This window comes from Chiloscyllium plagiosum, unplaced genomic scaffold (assembly GCF_037043375.1).
Source record: "Chiloscyllium plagiosum isolate Xiang-an unplaced genomic scaffold, Cpla_swu_hap1 HiC_scaffold_30, whole genome shotgun sequence".
NCBI lineage: Eukaryota > Metazoa > Chordata > Chondrichthyes > Orectolobiformes > Hemiscylliidae > Chiloscyllium > Chiloscyllium plagiosum.
In genome coordinates, this window is record NW_028270168.1 from 31476505 (window position 1) to 31495046 (window position 18542).

At 39.8% G+C, this 18542-nt stretch overlaps 1 protein-coding gene across 1 annotated transcript in view; it reads right to left on the reverse strand.

The window, feature by feature from the left end:
- The window catches only part of LOC122563694 (microtubule-actin cross-linking factor 1), a 536485-nt gene that overhangs the window by 148471 nt on the left and 369472 nt on the right, over window positions 1-18542 (reverse strand). The window contains 6 exon segments of the mRNA XM_087976866.1: window positions 6787-8258; window positions 9335-9830; window positions 9937-10136; window positions 11255-11384; window positions 12307-12542; window positions 17889-17951. Coding sequence (XP_087832992.1) covers window positions 6787-8258; window positions 9335-9830; window positions 9937-10136; window positions 11255-11384; window positions 12307-12542; window positions 17889-17951 — 2597 coding nt within the window.

Below are 18542 nucleotides of genomic sequence, written 5' to 3' on the forward strand. Positions count from 1 at the left end.
CTTGCAATTGAGTCACATGCTCAAGATTCGAAGCAATAAAATAGTTTTGTCACTGAAACGGTCACTACTCCATCAAGCTATTACTTCCTTGTGAATACACTTTACTTACAAAGCATTCTGGTCAAAGTTCTCATTGGCTACTGGCAGAAGTTAGGCATTAAATTCCCCCCCTCCCCCGCAAATAAAAAAGCTCTCTCAGGACATTGCTGCCATATTCCAAAAGTGGATAACTTGCCATGTTATATCTGTGATAAATACCAACTAGGAATCAGACAAATAAGTGAGTGTCCCTTGCTCAAATTCACCAATACTGTTTTGGTCAGAGCTCAAAAATAGAAAATGTGTTGCAATTGATCCACCAGCTTCAAAACAGAAATTTGGCTTGTTGTGATTTCCAATGCATTCACATCCATTCTGAAGTAATCTAGCTACTGTATTCAATAATGTGAAGGCCCACCACACCACCAGTGTCAAGAACAGTGAGTGCTATAGTTTCAGAACTGAGGTCTGTATCTGAATGTCTGTAAAAAAAAAACTAACCCATTGGATTTTTATTCTGCAATTGTGACTGCGGTTGAGCATATGTCCAGGTTCTGAAGCAGGGTTGGAACAGCACCTGAGGCCCAATGCAATATTTGACTGGCAAAGCAATTAGTGGCCAGGTTGCAAACTTGCTGACCAATGAAGGATGGAATGCTGTCCCCCAAGGTGGAGGTCCAGTTGGAAACCCTCCAGCCCAGGGAGATTTGAAACCTACAGGCAAAGGTGGGAGCTGCCAATGTCAAGTTGGCCTCAAGTTGGAGAGATCCTATGAAGTGCCTTTTTGCATTGGGAAACATCTTTACTTGGTGACAATTGTGGTCACCTCAGTCATGGCCAGGTGGTGGTTTGCATGTTTCTCCCCCTCCCACAAGTCAGCTATGGGTAGGTGACCCTTATTCATTAATTGGGATTTGATCAGAGTGGAAGACCCAAATGTTGACACTATTCCCTTGCCAGCCCCTTAACCAGCTACTGGCTGTTTAAAAATTTGGTCTGATGTTTCTGGCAGTTGAGCTGTAATCTGGCGCTAGTTCTGAAGAACAGGATATTTCACTGGGAGAACATTTGAAAAATTCTGATCATAATATCATTCGGTTAGCATAGTTATGGAAAAGCCCGAGAATCAATACAAATAGACAATTCAACGACAAATAATTTGGAAAAGGTTGCCCACAAAGTCAAAGAGAGAGAACTAACCAAGGTGAACTATAATCAAAGATTGGTACATAAAGCGGTAATTAAGGAATGGAAAGCTTTCAAAGAAAAGAAAAACCAGGTAAAAACCAAATATATTCCTAGTAATGGGAAAAGAAAGGCACCCAAACCAAGCAGTTAGTGGATGATTAAAGATAGAGATTGAAATGAAACAGGAAAAAGGAAGCTGGTGATAAAAGTCAAATTCATAATTCAGTAAAGAATGAAGCTCAATATAAAAAGTAAAATGGGGACTTGTAAGAGGAAAGGAGAAGAGCCAAAAGATTTAGCTACAGGCAAGATTGGATGAAAAGATAACAAAAAGGAACAGGAAGTAGTTTATCAATACATAACTAGTTGGTTGGCTATGTACACATGCATGCACATTGCACCTATTTCAACTTAAATCAAGCAACAGCCATTTTCTGGTTGATTGCCTTGATCTCTGTCAACCTGACTGGTCTAAAATGTGAACAAAGTCTGGCAGTTAATCATCATTAAATGATGCATTTCTAGGGTAATGTCTCAACTGATCAGTGTCCACTTATCATCCAATCAGCACTTGTTTGCATTATAAAATTTAATTTTCCCCTTGAATTAGTGTTCTTGTAAATGGAGGGAAAGAGGACAGATGACACAGGAGAAGCTTCAACAAAATATCTCTGTTGGTATCTCAAATACATAAATGACAAAAGGTCAAAGGAAGAATGTGGCCAGTTCAGAACTATGAGTACATTGCATCTACTTGCACGAAACATTATGCTTCTAATATCAACTGAAAAGGAAGAGGCAATAGAGAAATTGACTGGATAAAAAAAAAGAGAAGAGAAGCATTCACAACAGGAAAACTGTCATCTGTCCCTGAAGAAATGCATCCAAAAGAAATGTGAAAGCTCTGGATATATTCTTCCAATTCTCCCTGGATAGACAAAGAAATATACTGGTAGATTGAAAATGTTGCCCACAAACTCAAAGAGAAAGAGAGTGCATAAACCTACCAGCAACTACAGACCAGTCAAACATTGATGGTTGAAAAACATTTGGAAGCGATCAAGAAGAAAATTTGCAAATTCTTGGAAAAGTACAGTCTAATAAAAGAAAATCTGCCTAGCAGCAAATGAAAGATTGGATTGATTGAGAGCTTTGTATGGAGAGTGTGTTTGACAGGGTTGCAGCTGACAGTGTACATATGAACATTCAAAGAATATTTGATAGAATATTGTATAATACACTAGCAAAACAAAATCCCTTGGTATTGAAGGGCAATGGGCGTACATACAAACTTGACTCTGCGGTAGAAAAACAGCATAGTGATAAATGGCTATTCTTCAGGTGGCATGGAACTGTGCTGTTTTCAGGGTTGCTGTTGGGACTAATGTATTATTCAGAATCTCCAGAAATCCAAGTCCAAGTCATTGTAAAATGGACAGACGCATGATAGATAAAATTAAATGCAGACAAGTGTTATATTTGATAGGAACATTTGAACAGGCAGTAGAATGTTTATATTTTAAGACAGCTGTACACATGCTAAGTCTTTGACAGTGGCAGGACTAGTAGATCAGTTTGATAAAAAGGGCATTGAAGATATTTGCCTTTGACTTTGGTTGGCACAGGTGGCTCAGTGGTAAGCACTGCTGCCTCACAGGGGCCTGGGTTCAATTCCAGCCTTGGGTGACTGTCTATGTGGAGTTTGCACATTCTCCCAGTGTCTGTCTGGGTTTCCTCCGGGTGTTCCAGTTTCCTCTCACGATCCAAAAATGTGCAGGTTAGGTGAATTGGCCATGCTAAATTGCCCATAGTGTATAGGTTAGGTGCAAGAGTCAGGGATAAAATGTAGGGAAATGGGTCTGGGTGGGATATCTTTGGAGGTTCGGTGTGGGCTTGTTGGGCCAAAGGGCCTGTTCCTACACAGTGGGGATTCTAAAAACCACAGGGTTATGTCAAACCCCTAAAAAAAGATTTTCCTCATTTGAATAGTGTGGACCATCAGCACATGGGATTAATGACTTCAGTTACTTAAAAATTAGAGAAACCAAACTTCCTAGATCAGAGACAGCAAAGGGAAGAATAGAGAGAAATGTAAAAACATGACAGTTTTAATTGAATAAGTAATAAAAAAAAATCCAACAGCATAAGGGTGTCTAATGAAACCAGAAAACCGAGATTTAGGCAGAAGTAGTAGAACTGACAAAGTCAAACGATTATGTCATGCATTTTTCCTCCCTTTCATGGGATGTGGACATCTTTGGGAAGATCAATATCTGTTGCCAATCCTGGTTTGTCCTGGAGAATGAGGATTGGAGCCCAAGGTACAAAAATAATTTTCTAAAAATTGGCTAACTGCTTGAAATAAAAAAAAAGGTAAAGAGTAAGAAAGTGGGAATAAACTGGACAGCTGGTTTGAAGAGAGAGCACAAGCACACTGATCACACAGCCACCTTCTGTGTTAGCTCATGATTCTATATAAAGCTTGGGCATTAATGGTAGACAATGGATGTCAAAATGGACACAAAACCAGAGAACAGTGAAGATGACAAGTGTAAGATCTTAACTTCCAAACTGCAGCAAACATGTATGGATCAGTATACCAACAGCTTCTCTGCTTGGGTAATTGCCTATTTATTCGTATTAGGGATGGAAGAAAAGAGAAAGCAGGCATACAATAAGATTTTAAATAATAGGTAATATATCCTAACTTAAAAAATGCTCTACGCTGGTTAATTTAAAAAATTGAGCAGTATTTGAAACCAAACAAAACATGCCTTGTGTTTTCTTCCCTGCTTCTGTTTCTTCCATCCAAAAACATGCTGCTCCCAGTTTATCCTCACTCCAATTTTCTTTTGCAGTCTTTTGTCTATCATTTCACAATTGAAAAAACTGCTCCTCGCCTTGCTCATATTTCCCCAAAGTGGTGTTCCTGGATTGATATTCACTTTTAAATCACTGCACTCTGCTTAGAGTCATAGTGATGTACAAAACAGAAACAGACCCTTAGGTCTAACTTCTTCATGCTGACCAGATACCCTAACTAAATCTAGTTGCATTTGCCAGCACTTGGCCCATATCCCTTTAAACCCTTCTTATTCATATACCCATTCAGGTGCCTTTTAAATGTTGTAATTGTACCAGTTTCCAACACTTCATCTGGCAGCTTATTTCATAAATACACCATCCTCTATATGAAAAAGTTATCCCGTAGATCCCTTTTAAATCTTGCCCCTCTTAGCTGAAACCTATGCCCTCTAGTTCTGGACTCCCCACCCGGGGAAATGACCTTGTCTATTTACCTTATCCATGCCTCTCATGATTTTATAAATCTCTCTGAGGTCACCCCTCAGTCTCCGATTCTCCGGGGAGAATAGTCCCAGCCTATTCAGCCTCTCCCTGTAGCTCACGGGCAACATGGTGGCACAGTGGTTCGCACTGCTGCCTCACAGTGCCAGAGACCCGGGTTTAATTCCCTCCTCAGGCGACTGTGTGTGGAGTTTGCACATTCTCCCTGTGTCTGCGTGGGTTTCCTCTGGGTACTCCGGTTTCCTCCCACGGTCCAAAAATTAGGTTAGGTGAATTGGCCATGCTAAATTGCCCGTAGTGTTAGGTGGAGGGGTAAATGTAGGGGAATGGGTCTGGGTGGGTTGCGCTTCGGCGGGTCGGTGTGGACTTGTTGGGCCGAAGGGCCTGTTTCCACACTAAGTAATCTAATCTTAAAAAAAAACCTCCAATCCTGTCAACATTCTTGTAAATCTTTTCTGAACCCTTTCAAGTTTCACAACATCCTTCCTATACTAGGGAGACTAGAATTGCACACAGTATTCCAAAAGTGGCCTCACCAATGTCCTGTATAGACGCAACATGACCTCCCAACTCCTACACTCAACAGACTGACCAATAAAGGCAAGCATACAAACGCCATCTTCACTATTCTATGTACTTGTGACTCCACTTTCAAGGAACTATGAACCTGCACGCCAAGGTCTCTGTTCAGTTACACTCACCAGGACCTTACCATTAAGTGTATAAGTTCTTCTCTGATTTGCCTTTCCAAAACATAGCATCTTACATTTATCTAAATTAAACACCATCTGCCACGCCTTGGCCCATCTGATCAAGACCCTTTGTAATCTGAGGTAACCTTCTTCGCTGTCCACTACACCTCCAATTTTGATGTCATCTGCAAATTTATTAACTTTGCCAATGTTCACATCCAAATCATTTACATAAATGACAAAAAGCAGTGGACACAGCGCTGATCCTTGTGGCACACCACTGGTCACAGGCCTCCAGTCTGAAAAACAACCCTCTACCACCATCCTCTGTCTTTTACCTTACAGCTAGTTCTATCTCCAAGTGGTGAGTTCTCCCTGTATTCTATGTGATCTAACCTTGCTAACCAGTCTACCATGAGGAACCTTGTCAAATGCCTTACTGAAGTCCATACAGATCACATCCACTGCTCTGCCTTCTGCTTCTTCTGTTCCAAGTCATTCTTAGTCTTACAGCTGTCTCAATCTTCTACACTTCAAAAACAAAGCATCAGATATGGCTTCTCTTTCCTTGAACCTCCACACCCTCCTGTTCCCACCCAAAAAATTCTGTTCTTGAATTTTTTCATTTGCTTTCTTCTCATGTTCCACTATCTGTGCTGTCCCATTCTACACAATAAATATGCTTCAAATTCACACTTGTCTCCACCCCTTCAATTACTTATTGCTCCCCCTCTCTCCCTTCTGAAGCATTAATTCCATCTGTTGTTCCCAAACTTCTCAAATTATTGGTTCTACTTTTCTTTTACCTCCCTCACTTTTCTCAATGAAATGATGCTCAGTTACTCCTCCTTCTCGTTGCTGATCGATCAATCTCAATTTTTCAGTTGCATAAACACTGATTTTTAACTGCCTTCAAACAAATTGTAACCCCCTACTTTCTTAAGCCACTGTAGTGACTGGCATCAGTACAATGTCTGAAAACTTCACAGTCTCCTATCCATGTCAGCAAGTCCTTACATACTGTCAGTATTGCTACACTTTGTGAAGGCAATCTTTGAGCCTACAATATCTGCCTGCTAGCTGTTTCATTAGCTGATCTCGCTTACTTTGAAGGTTGACAATTGCCCTAAAGCTTTAATTTTTTTCTTCAGGTTGGGTACTTTGAAATAGAACGCATATGTTCCATAAGGATCCTTTCAGATAAACCTGAATTTATGATTTATAAAAATTACTGCTAGCCAATGTGCATATAGATGGTGTGTACCACCATTAATCATCCAAAATAAAAATTCCAACAGCACAGACTAAAGGAGCGGATGATAATTTACAAGATGGACATTGCCACACAAGAACAACGCTTCAGTTCACCCATCCTAACAGGATTCAATTACTATGGATTTAATAAGAATGATGCTGATTGAAACTAAAAATATACATTCAAATAATCGTAGTAGTACTGAAACAAATTACTAATACCTTATAGAAAAAAAATGTTTGGAACTATTTATCACTTTGGAAATCTCTTAAAAAGTACTATGGGCTGAGTTAAAAGAAATCCTACCTTAAAGTCTGCCAATTGCTGATTGATAACATCAACTTCTGTTCCTACCATTCCTTGCAATTCTTCACCCTCTTCTGTTTTAGTTAGGAGGCTGTTCAGTTCTTTAAGCTTTTCATAAAAATCATCAACTCGTGAAACAGTCATCTCTACTTGCTCTTGTCTGTTCCTCCCTCGTTCCAGTAGTTTACCACACTGTTTGTTCAAGGCTTCAAGCTCTCGTTTCAATCCTTGTAGGTCTGGACTGCCTTCTACTTCTAGCATCTGCTTACATTCTTTTTCTGAAGTTTCAATGTCTTTTTTTAATTCTTTAAGCTTGCTCATGAATTGCTTAATATCATCAATCTGCGATTGTAGGCTGTCCAAATCCCTACCAACAGGACTCATGCTATCCAGTTCATCATCCAGATCTGCAAGGTATGAAAACATTTCTCGTACACGGCTCTGGAAATGCCCAATTCCTTGAAGTTTGTTTTCCATTGATAAACAACTTTCATCCACTCTCTGTTTTACATCACTGTATTCTTGCTGAACTACCTCTGCTTGCTGTCGAAGCTGTGATGAATCTGCACCATCAGGGGCATCTGCTGCTAGTCCTTGGGCAAGGTCTCTCAGGTACTCTACTTGTGGCTCTAACATTTGCAGAGATTCCTGCCGTGTCCTAAGCTTTTCCAAGTTCTTATTACTGTAGGCTTGTGGTCCAAGAGCATCATATATTTCAAGCTGTTGCTTAGTCCCATCAAGTTTCTTCTGAATGTTTTTCAGGGAATCCTGAAACTCCTTTAGCCTTTGAGCCATCTCTTCGATTGATTCACTCTTGGTTTGAAGATGTTCTGTAATAAGGTCCATTCTTTGATTTATACCTGCTTTTTCATCCCTAATTCCTTCTTCATTGACCTGACAAGACTCAACAAGAATATCAGCAGCAGTATTCATCATTTCCAGGAGTGAACGGTGTTTCTCCACATCATGATGCAGATCTTTAGCATTAGCTAAAGAGGAATTAAGCTGTCCTGGATCAACAGTAATCTCCAGTTCTTTAATTTTAAATTCACAATCTCCAATCCATGGAAGCAAGTCTTCCACATACTGTCTGTACTTTTGTGCTTTCTGCAGGCAGTCTTTAAGTTTAGAATGTCTGCTTGTAACCTGTTTGGTTAGATCGTTCCACTGTCCTTTAAGAGTTGACAACTGACTCTGAAGGATCGTTTTTTCTTCCCCAGGTTGGGCACTTCGAAATAGAGCCTCTCCTTCAGCAAGAATCATCTCATATGAGCCTGAATGCTGATTCAGGCTTTTTTGGAACTCTTCCTGCTCACTTATCTGAGACAGTAAAATATCAAAGTTTGCAGACACAGGAGACCTTTGAGCATGTTCACTACATTTAGTATCTAGCCACAGCTTGAGTTCATCAAAGGTCTGTTGAAACTGCTGAGAACTGGCCAGAATTGTCTGAAGTTGGTTTATCCGATCACCTGTAAATAATAATGATCACACATTATTTGGAAACATACACAATTCCGGTCATCTTTCAAATTTTCCATTGAATTGATATTTAAAATATTTTTAAATATTATTGCAAACCTTAATTGCAAGTATATATACTATATATTTAACATATAATATTTTAATTATTGATGGAACAGTTGTTTTTTTTTATCTACTGTGTGCACTGTAAAATTGTACAGTCATTTTAAAGTGTATAATCTGTCTTGCTAAATACAGAGTTGAAAATAAGGTAATTTTGGTTAAAATCAATGAAACAAGTAATGATTGTTACAAAAATAACATTTATAATACTACTGAGTTTCAGGACTGTGCTCTGGCCCTTGAGCCCCGTCCCTCCAACCCCCACCAGGACAGAACCCCACTGGTCCTTACCAACCACCCCACCAACCTCCATGTACAGCGGATCATCCGCCGTCATTTCCGCCACCTCCAAACGGACCCCACCACCAGGGATATATTTCCCTCCCCTCCCCTATCAGCATTCCAAAAAGACCACTCCCTCCGTGATTCCCAGAGCACAGATTTGGCCTCAAAGTTAATTGAAGCACAGAAATGGGAAGCAGGTTGGAATATTAATCATAGGAGTTAAGTAGGAAATCCATTTTTAGAGTATTTTAATGAAAGTAGCAATTAAAAGGTAAATATCAAATAAACATCGAACTAATCTGGGAAAGAACAAGGTGATAGTTCTTGCGATGACAATGATAAGGCTATTAGTGCTCACTGTTCCTCTGGACGTAAAGTGCTCAGCCAGAGTCAAAGACTTAGCTGAAAAGTATTAGCTGAGTCTCTTCCATCTCTGAGAGGAAGTGGATAATTTAACCTGCTTCTGACAGCTATTGACTACAGAGATTTCAGCTAAGTTCCCATGCATATTGGTGGAAGAGTGGAAAGCATCTGCAACAAAAGTAACCAAAAACAACAACTTCAAAAATTATAGGAATCTGTTTTTTCAGTACATCTGTCAGATGATAAACGGTTTTAAATTGTTTTACAATTTCTTTTGCCACACTATAACTAAATCTGCAGCATCAATGCCTACCTGCTCTCTCTTCAAGACCATTAAACGGCATTACAACTGCTTCTAGGCGTTTCCGAAGCTCATCTTTTAAATATTGTTCACCGATAAGAGAAGACAGGTCATCACAGAGAATCTGTGCCTGTTCAATCTGCTCCTTTTGCTGATCCAAATCTGAGCGAATTTCACTGGTTTCTTCGAGTTGTTGTTTGACAACATCTGGCTGAGTACTAATCACAGACTGGTTGCTTAGTTTATCACAGAGGATCTTGATTTTGTCAGTGAGCTGCTGCAGTAGCTCCTGGTACTGTGTACTTTTGGCTATAGCTTGATCAATTTGATTTGAACGGCTGCTGAGCTGATTGGTAAGTTTATTCCATTTGTCATTAATGGTTCTGTGCTGATTGCTCAGCTGGCTGTCAGGAGGGGATACATCTCCAGATGCACACAGTATGCCTTCTGCTGCTTTGTTTAGCTGTTCATACTGGGGTTTACGAGTCTCAAATTCTTTCAACATGAACTGTCACGAACAAAAGATTTTAATTAGAGATATCAGGAATAATTTAATATACAATCTTTTTATTGCATCTGTAAATAATTTTGACAATTCTGGTCCTTAGTTTTACCTGTACTTGCTGTTTCTGAGCACGCAGCATATTTGGATCAATTGATAGAGGACCCAATACACTCATCATTAACTCCTTTTCTGATAGCCATGGACTGAGCTGTGATTCTGTATTCTGGAAATTTGAGAGTAGGTTGGCTGATTCCTCAAGTTTTTGTTGTCTTTCAGTTACTATCTGATTGGCACGAGTCCACTTTGACTCTAAATAAAGAAGAGGACTTCAATGATTTAATCTGAGAAAAGCTACACGCAATATTATACGTATTGGTTTATGCTGCTCAACAAAATCATAATGCAAATCATTAAAATAATTGCACCTATTCATACACTATAAAATTATACAAAGGCTTGTACTTTAACTTTTGAGAACTACAACTTCAGAACTATTGTTAAAATAATATTCTAGACCAAATAGCTAATCAAGTTTCCAGAACAAACCATAATCTAAAATTTAAAAAAAAAACACCTCAATCTAGATGACCCAAAACAGATTTATGAGTAGAACTGAAATCTTCCGAGGTAAATGAGATTTAAAATCTCAATTCCAAGTTTCTTGCATGAATCAGAGATTTGAACATTTTGGTTATAGTTGTCACATTTCCCCCCAATTTTCACCCCTCTTGTTTCAGTGACTGAGGTGGAGATACAGTAAAAGGGCAAGCAATATTCCCACCCTAACTGATCCAAATAGCTACTCATCATGGATAAGCTTGAACAATTGATAAAGAATTGCTACTGCAATGTGTAGATGCTCAACCGAATAGAATTTCATTCTAAACTTGGGAAAAGTAGTGAATAGGAGCTCTGCATGTACCATTGTAAATATGTTATTACACACAGCAACTACAGAAATGCATCCTAACCCTCCATATTGCCACCCAAGATCTTCACATGTACACTTTTCCAGTTGGTATCAAGTTCTCCTCTTAATATCTACATTTTCTGTGCTAATTTGGCATGAACCAGGGATCAAACCAGAGACTTTCCTTCCACTTCTGTATATAAACACATTAATAAAAATACATGAAGCAGGTTGGACTATACACAGTTCAGTGACCAGATTATTTTAAGCATTTTCCCTTGCTTAGATAATTATTTTCTTTTATTTTCCCACTATTTCATGGAATATCATCTACAGAATTAAACTTCCCATCCTGACAGAGAAATTACATTATGAAAGCAGACTATTCAGCCCAACCAATTCCACGTCCTAACTTCACCTGCCAGTTCAGTTCCTGTATGCTTCGTTTGTTTGTTTTGAGGGTAAGGTATTCCATTCCAAATGTATGAATATTAGCACTGTATCATACTTGCTTTACCTATTTGTTCTAGCACTTGCATTAACTTCTTTGCTTCAGGTGAGTCTGGATTTTTTTTCAATAAGTCTTGTAATGTCTCTTTCAGCTTCTCAACTTTTCCAGAATTCTGTACAAGCTCAACAAGAAATGCCTAATGACAAAGGAATTTAGTTATTAAGAACTTTGCAAACTTGCATGCAATAAAATACAGCATTAATTCTGGCATTTTCTGAAATATTTACTTATTGAAGAATTACATGGTAGCACAATTAATTGCACAAAATTTTATGTCAGTTCTTTAAGAATCAAGTATACATTGTCTTTAGTCCTTACATTTTACGCAACATAAATTGCACAAAATTAAAATCCAGAACCTAAACAAAACTGAAATCATTAAGACGAAAAGAATTAAACAGCTCAAGCTATTTGGCTAAAAAACATTTTTTCAATTTGTGTGCCCTGACCAGAGCGCAAACAAAGTAACAAAAGATAGAGACATATTAGAGCTTTGGTTTCTTAAATATCAGATGACAGAGTGTAAACTATATATACTCCATAAGGTCACAAAAACAGTGTTATCTTTGTTCATCAACCAATCTACAATTGAGGATAACTCAAGTTAAAGTAACCTGAATTATATTGCAAGCGTTTATGCACACATATCAGAACTGAAAATTCAGGTCTTCACATGAAGAAAGTTATACTACTTGATGATCTGGGCTCACATTGAGGAACCCAGCCTTCACAGCAATTAACTTTAGCCCTTATGAATGTTCCTGTGGTTCAGAATCAAACATTCAATCTGAATGATTAAATGAAGCTGGAACACTTATTTTGCTTTAAAAAAACTGAGAAAATAAATCAATTGGACTACTTTCATTCTATTTGTGCCCTCAACATAACTTGTTCCTCCCTTTCCTTTCTCCCTAAAGTTGCAGCATCCATTTATAAACTGAAAAATAATGGGCAATCACAGGCTTCAGAAGTTTAATTTGCTAAGGTATTGTAATGATTTAAGTGAGGTATTAGTGAGGGATTACATTTACACTATTAAATAAGTTTGTTACATTTACCTTGTTTTGCTCTACTTGTGTTTTCACAGCTTGAGTTTTGGCCGGTGATGAATTCAACCTGGTCAAAGTATGCTCTTTTAACTCTAGCCATTTCAGAACAGAATCTGTTTCTTCTTGAACCTCTTGCATTTGGCAAATTGTGGCCTGAAGGTGGTCCTGACATTCCTTTAGTACATTTCCAAGGGTCTTATAATCATGGTTCACATCAGAGACACACTGTTGAATTTCTGCAAGGTCTACAAATGGAAAAATACATGTCAACCACAAATGGCCAAAATGAGACTATTTAGTTAGTAGCACCATGATCTTTAGAGGATCATCAGAAAAACTTACATTGATGAGATGATCATTGTGATATTATATGTATCAATGCATAATATTTACAAATAATGGTTTGTCTACTGTTATAGAAATGTATGGTTTTATATTTGAGAGATCAGAGTGCATCTGGGAAAATTAACAAAGTGAAATTCACAACTGATCTTGGAGGAACTGTTGGGCGAAGTTCACAACACAGAATCAGATAAGTTAATCATGGTTTTAAGTGTGGTCTACAGAGAATCTGCAGTAGTGAATAGAGTGGGTTCTTTCTTAATTATATGTTTTTGGAGATATGTCTCTTGATTAAACTTAAAATATAAGCCATAAGTATTAATTTAAGCTGGGGCCGTGTTTGTAGAGGAATAAGACAGTGTTAATTTCTGGGTCTATAGATTGTGAAGGAGCAAAAATGGCCTTTAATAGAGTGATATGTACTTCTCGTCAGATGTGGGAGTTTAAAGTGAGGTTAAGGGTTACTGCAGATTATATCTGCCATAAATGCTGTTGGCTGCGAATCTTATCAGATCGAATGGATCGGTTGGAGAGACAGTTAGAAGCAATGAGGAATTTGCAACAGTATGTGATGGATGGCAGATATTGGGGGGGGGGGGGTCCCAGATACAGTCACATAGATGGGTTAACTCCAGGAAACGTAGGCAGCTAGTGCAGGAGTCTTTTGTGGATATATCCATTTCAAACAGGTATGCTGTTTTGGAAAATGTAGGAGGGTGATGGATTCTTGGGGGAACATAGTACGATCTGCCAAGTTTCTGGCATTGAGACTGGCTTGAATGCAACGAGGAGTATGTCGAGTTCCAAGAGATCAATTGTGTTAGGGGATTCTCTAATCCGAGGTACAGACAGACGTTTCTGTGACCAGCAGTGAAAAAGCAGAATGGTGTGTTGCTTCCCGGGTGCCAGGATCAAGGATGTCTCAGAGAGAGGCCAGCAAGAGGTCATTGTCCACATTGGAACCAATGACATAGGAAGGGAAAAGGTTGAGATTCTGAAGGAAGATTACAGAGAGTTAGGCAGGAATTTAAAAAGGAGGTCCTCGAGAGTAGTAATATCTGGATTACTCCCAGTGCCATGAGCTAATGAGGGCAGGAATAGGAGGATAGAGCAGATGAATGCATGGCTGAGGAGCTGGTGTATGGGAGAAGGATTCACATTTTTGGATCATTGGTATCTCTTTTGGGGTAGAAGTGACCTGTACAAGGAGGATGAATTGCACCAAAATTGGAAGGGGACTAATATACTGGTAGGGAAATTTGCTAGAGCTGCTTGGGAGGATTTTAACTAGTAAAGTTGGGGAGGGGGGTGGGGGGGAAACCCAGGGAGATAGTGAGGAAAGAGATCAATCTGAGACTGGTACAGTTGAGAACTGAAGACACACACACACACACACACACACACACAGAGACAAGGTAGGACAAAAAAATTAAACTGCATTTATTTCAATGCAAGGGGCCTAACAGGGAAGGCAGATGAACTCAGGGCATGGTTAGGAACATGGGACTGGGATATCATAGCAATTAAAGAAACATGGCTCAGGGATGGGCAGGACTGGCAGCTTAATGTTCCAGGATACAAATGCTACAGGAAGGATAGAAAGGGAGGCAAGAGAGAAGGGGGGGGGGTGACATTTTTGATAAGGGATAGCATTACAGCTGTGCTGAGGGAGGATATTCCCAGAAATACATCCAGGGAAGTTATTTGGGTGGTACTGAGAAATAAGAAAGGGATGATAACCTTATTGGGATTGTATTATAGACCCCCCCAATAGTCAGAGGGAAATTGAGAACCAAACTTGTAAGGAGATCTCAGCAATTTGTAAGAATAATAGGGTGGTTACGGGAGGGGATTTTAACTTTCCAAACATAGACTGGGGCTGCCATAGTGTTAAATGTTTAGACGGAGAGGAACTTGTGTGTACAAGGCAATTTTCTAATTCACTATGTGGATGTACCGACTAGAGAAGGTGCAAAACTTGACCTCCTCTTGGGAAATAAGGGAGGGCAGGTAACTGAAGTGTCAGTGGGGGAGCACTTTGGGGCCAGCGACCATAATTCTATTAGATTTTAAATAATGATGGAAAAGGATAGACCAGATCTAACAGTTGAAATTCTAAATTGGAGAAAGGCCAATTTTGATGGTATTAGGCAAGAGGGGTGGCACGGTGGCTCAGTGTTTAGCACTGCTGCCTCACAACACCAGGGACCAGGTTCGATTCTGGCCCTGGGCAGCTGTCTGTGTGGAGTTTGCAAATTCTCCCCGTGTCTGTGTGGGTTTCCTCCGGGTGCTCCGGTTTCCTCCCACAGTCCAAAGACGTGCAGGTCAGGTGAATTGGCCGTTCTAAATTGCTCAGTGTTAAGTGCATTAGTCAGTGACAAATGGGTCTGGGTGGGTTACTCTTCGGAGGGTTGGCGTGGATTTGTTGGGCTGAAGGGCTTGTTTCCACATTGTAGGGAATCTAATCTAATCTAAAAACTTTAGAAAGCTGACTGGGGGCAGATGTTCGCGGGTAAAGGGATGGCTGAAAAATAGGAAGCCTTCAGAAATGAGATAACGAGAATCCAGAGAAAGTATATTCCTGTTAGGGTGAAATGAAAGGCTGGTAGGTAGAGGGATTGCTGGATGACTAAGAAATTGATGGTTTGGTTAAGAAAAAGAAGGAAGCATCTGTCAGGTATAGACAGGATAGATCAAGTGAATCCTCAGAAGAGTATAAAGGCAGTAGGAGTATACTTAAGAGGGAAATCAGGAGAGCAAAAAGGGGACATGAGATAGCTTTAGATTCTCTTTAATTCTATTTGCCAAAGAGTTTTTACAAATACATTAAGGACAAAAGGATAACTGGGGAGAGAATAGGGCCCCTCAAAGATCAGCAAGGCGGCCTTTGTGTGGAGCCGCAGAAAATGGGGGAAGATACTAGGTGAGTATTTTGCATCAGTGTTTAGGGTGGAAAAAGGATATAGACTGTAGGGAAATAGATGGTGACATTTTGCAAAATGTCCAGATTACAGAGGAGGAAGTGCTGGATGTCTTGAAACAGGTATAGGTGGATAAATCCCCAGAACCTGATCAGTGTACCCAAGAACTCTGTGGGAAGCGAGAGAAGTGATTGCTGATCCTCTTGCTGAGATATTTGTATCATCGATCGCCACAGGTGAGGTGCCGAAGACTGGAGGTTGGCTAACATGATGCCACTGTTTAAGAAGGGCGGTAAAGACAAGCCTGGGAACTACAGACCAGTGAGCCTGACCTCAGTGGTGGGCAAGTTGTTGGAGGGAATCCTGAGGGACAGGATGTACATGTATTCGGAAAGGCAAGAAATGATTAGGGATAGTCAACATGGCTTTGTGTGTGGGAAATCACGTCTCACAAACTTGACTTAGTTTTTTGAGGAAGTAACAAAGAGGATTGATGAGGGCAGAGTGGTAGATGTGATCTATATGGACTTCAGTAAGGCATTAGACAAGGTTCCTCATGGGAGACTGGTTAGCAAAGTTAGATCTGAGAATACAGGGAGAACTAGCCATCTGGATTCAGAACTGGCTCAAAAGGTAGAAGACAGAGGGTGGTGGTGGAGAGTTCTTTTTCAGACTGGAGGCCTGTGACCAGTGGAGTGCCACAAGGATCGGTGCTGGGTCCTCTACTTTTCATCATTTCTATAAATGATTTGGATACGTGCATAAGAGGTACAGTTAGTAAGTTGCAGATGACACCAAAATTGGAGGTGTAGTGGTCAGCGAAGAAGGTTACCTCAGATTACAACAGGAACTTGACCAGATGGGCTGAGAAGTGGCAGATGGAGTTTAATTCAGATAAATGCGAGGTGCTGTATTTTGGGAAAGCAAATCTTAGCAGGACTTATACACTTAATGGTAAGGTCCTAGGGAGTGTCGCTGAACAAAGAGATCTTGGAGTGCAGGTGCATAGCTCCTTGAAAGTGGAGTCGCAGGTAGATAGGATAGTGAAGGCCGCATTTGGTATGCTTTCGTTTATTGGTCAGAGTATTGAGTACAGGAGTTGGGAGGTCACGTTGCAGCTGTACAGGTCATTGGTTAGGCCACTATTGGAATATTGCGTGCAATTCTGGTCTCCTTCCTATCAAAAAGACGTTGTGAAACTTGAAAGGGTTCAGAAAAGATTTACAAGAATGTTGCCAGGGTTGGAGGATTTGAGCTATAGGGAGAGGCTAACAGGCTGGGGCAGTTTTCCCTGGAGCGTCAGAGGCTGAGGGGTGACCTTATAGAGGTTTTCAAAATTATGAGGGGCATGGATAGGGTAAATAGGCAAAGTCTTTTCCTGGGGTCAGGGAGTCCAGAACTAGAGGGCATAGGTTTAGGGTGAGAGGGGAAAGATATAAAAGAGACCTAAGGGACAACTTTTTCACACAGAGGGTGGCACGTGTATGCAATGTGCTGCCAAAGGAAGTGGTGGAAGCTAGTACAATTGCACCAATTAAGAGGCATTTGGATGGGTACATGAATAGGAAGGGTTTGCAGGGATATTGGCCGGGTGCTGGCAGGTGGGACTAGATTGGGTTGGGGTATCTGGTCGGTATGGATAGGTTGGACCGAAAGGTCTGTTTCCATGCTGTACGTCTCTATGATAGGCCACATTCTTAAAAGTGTCATTGTTTTCAGACTCCTGAAACTGGGTGCAACTTTCTACTTTAATAACTTCACTTGGCAATTTTACCTGGCAGCATGTGTCAGCTTACCCTGGCTACCGTTTCAAATTAGACTACAGATAATATTTACACCATTTTTTTGTCCAAACAATTGTCTCCAAGGAAGGGAAGTACAACAATAGACTACTTTAGGGTTTCCTTGGAAGCTTTTCCTAATACGTTTATATAGTAACAAGGAGGTTATATAGTTTCTCATAATGGACTGTATCCACATTTTTAAAAAATCAAATATTACTAAATATCCTTGTCAAATATTTTTTAATTGTCAGTTATACAATGTCACATTTTGTCTGTAGAATCTCATACGATTAAAAGGGTTAGTCCACAACGATCAATTCTGGTTTTCAATTAAGAATGATTGTTCAGGTTATATAGCAAGTACTCAATTAAACCAAGAGATTAGAAATTTTGTCAACCAAGGCTGTATTCCAGTACAGATAAGAGTACAGTACATTATTAATATTTGATTTTACCCTCTTTAACATTCCTATATGAATCCACTCATGGACAAAAATAATTGATGTTCCAACAGAAAAACACCTCAGATTTCCTATGTTCTCACCTTTGTTTCTGTGGTACCCATTCATACTAGGTGCAGTCACTCCACCATTCATCATTACAGAACCTGAGTAAACAATAGGGAGACACAACAGTGCACAGGACAGCCAATGTTAGGAACAAAGCTGAGCACACATGCTCCATCAGCAGAATATCACAAGACACTAATAAGCACTACACATGGAGCTGGCTTTAAAAATGCTTTGCATTGTGCAATAGCTGCACATAAACCTTAAATATATTGCTGAAGTTGCAGGAAGCATGGATAATTATAATTTATAATATACATCTATATATGCAGCTAAGCTTTAGTAGTGTTATTTCGTAGACAAGATTGTGGAAAACCCTGCCATATACACTAATGCACAAAGAAAATTAAGCAGTGTAGCATCTTTAAATTCTTTACAAATGCTCATTGCATCTAAAGTGTCAATCTTAATTCAGTGGTAGCACTCTTTTTCTCGGTGCCATGAATTCACATACTACTCCAGAGACTAGAGTATATCATTTAGCCTGACTCACGTATGCAGCACTAAAAGGATAGAGGAATACCAAAGGTGCCATCTTTCCGAAGAGACACGAAAACAAGGTTCTACCTGCTTTCTTGAGAAAAAGACATCAGGGCACTCTTAGAAGAGAGGCAGGGGGAGCTCTCACC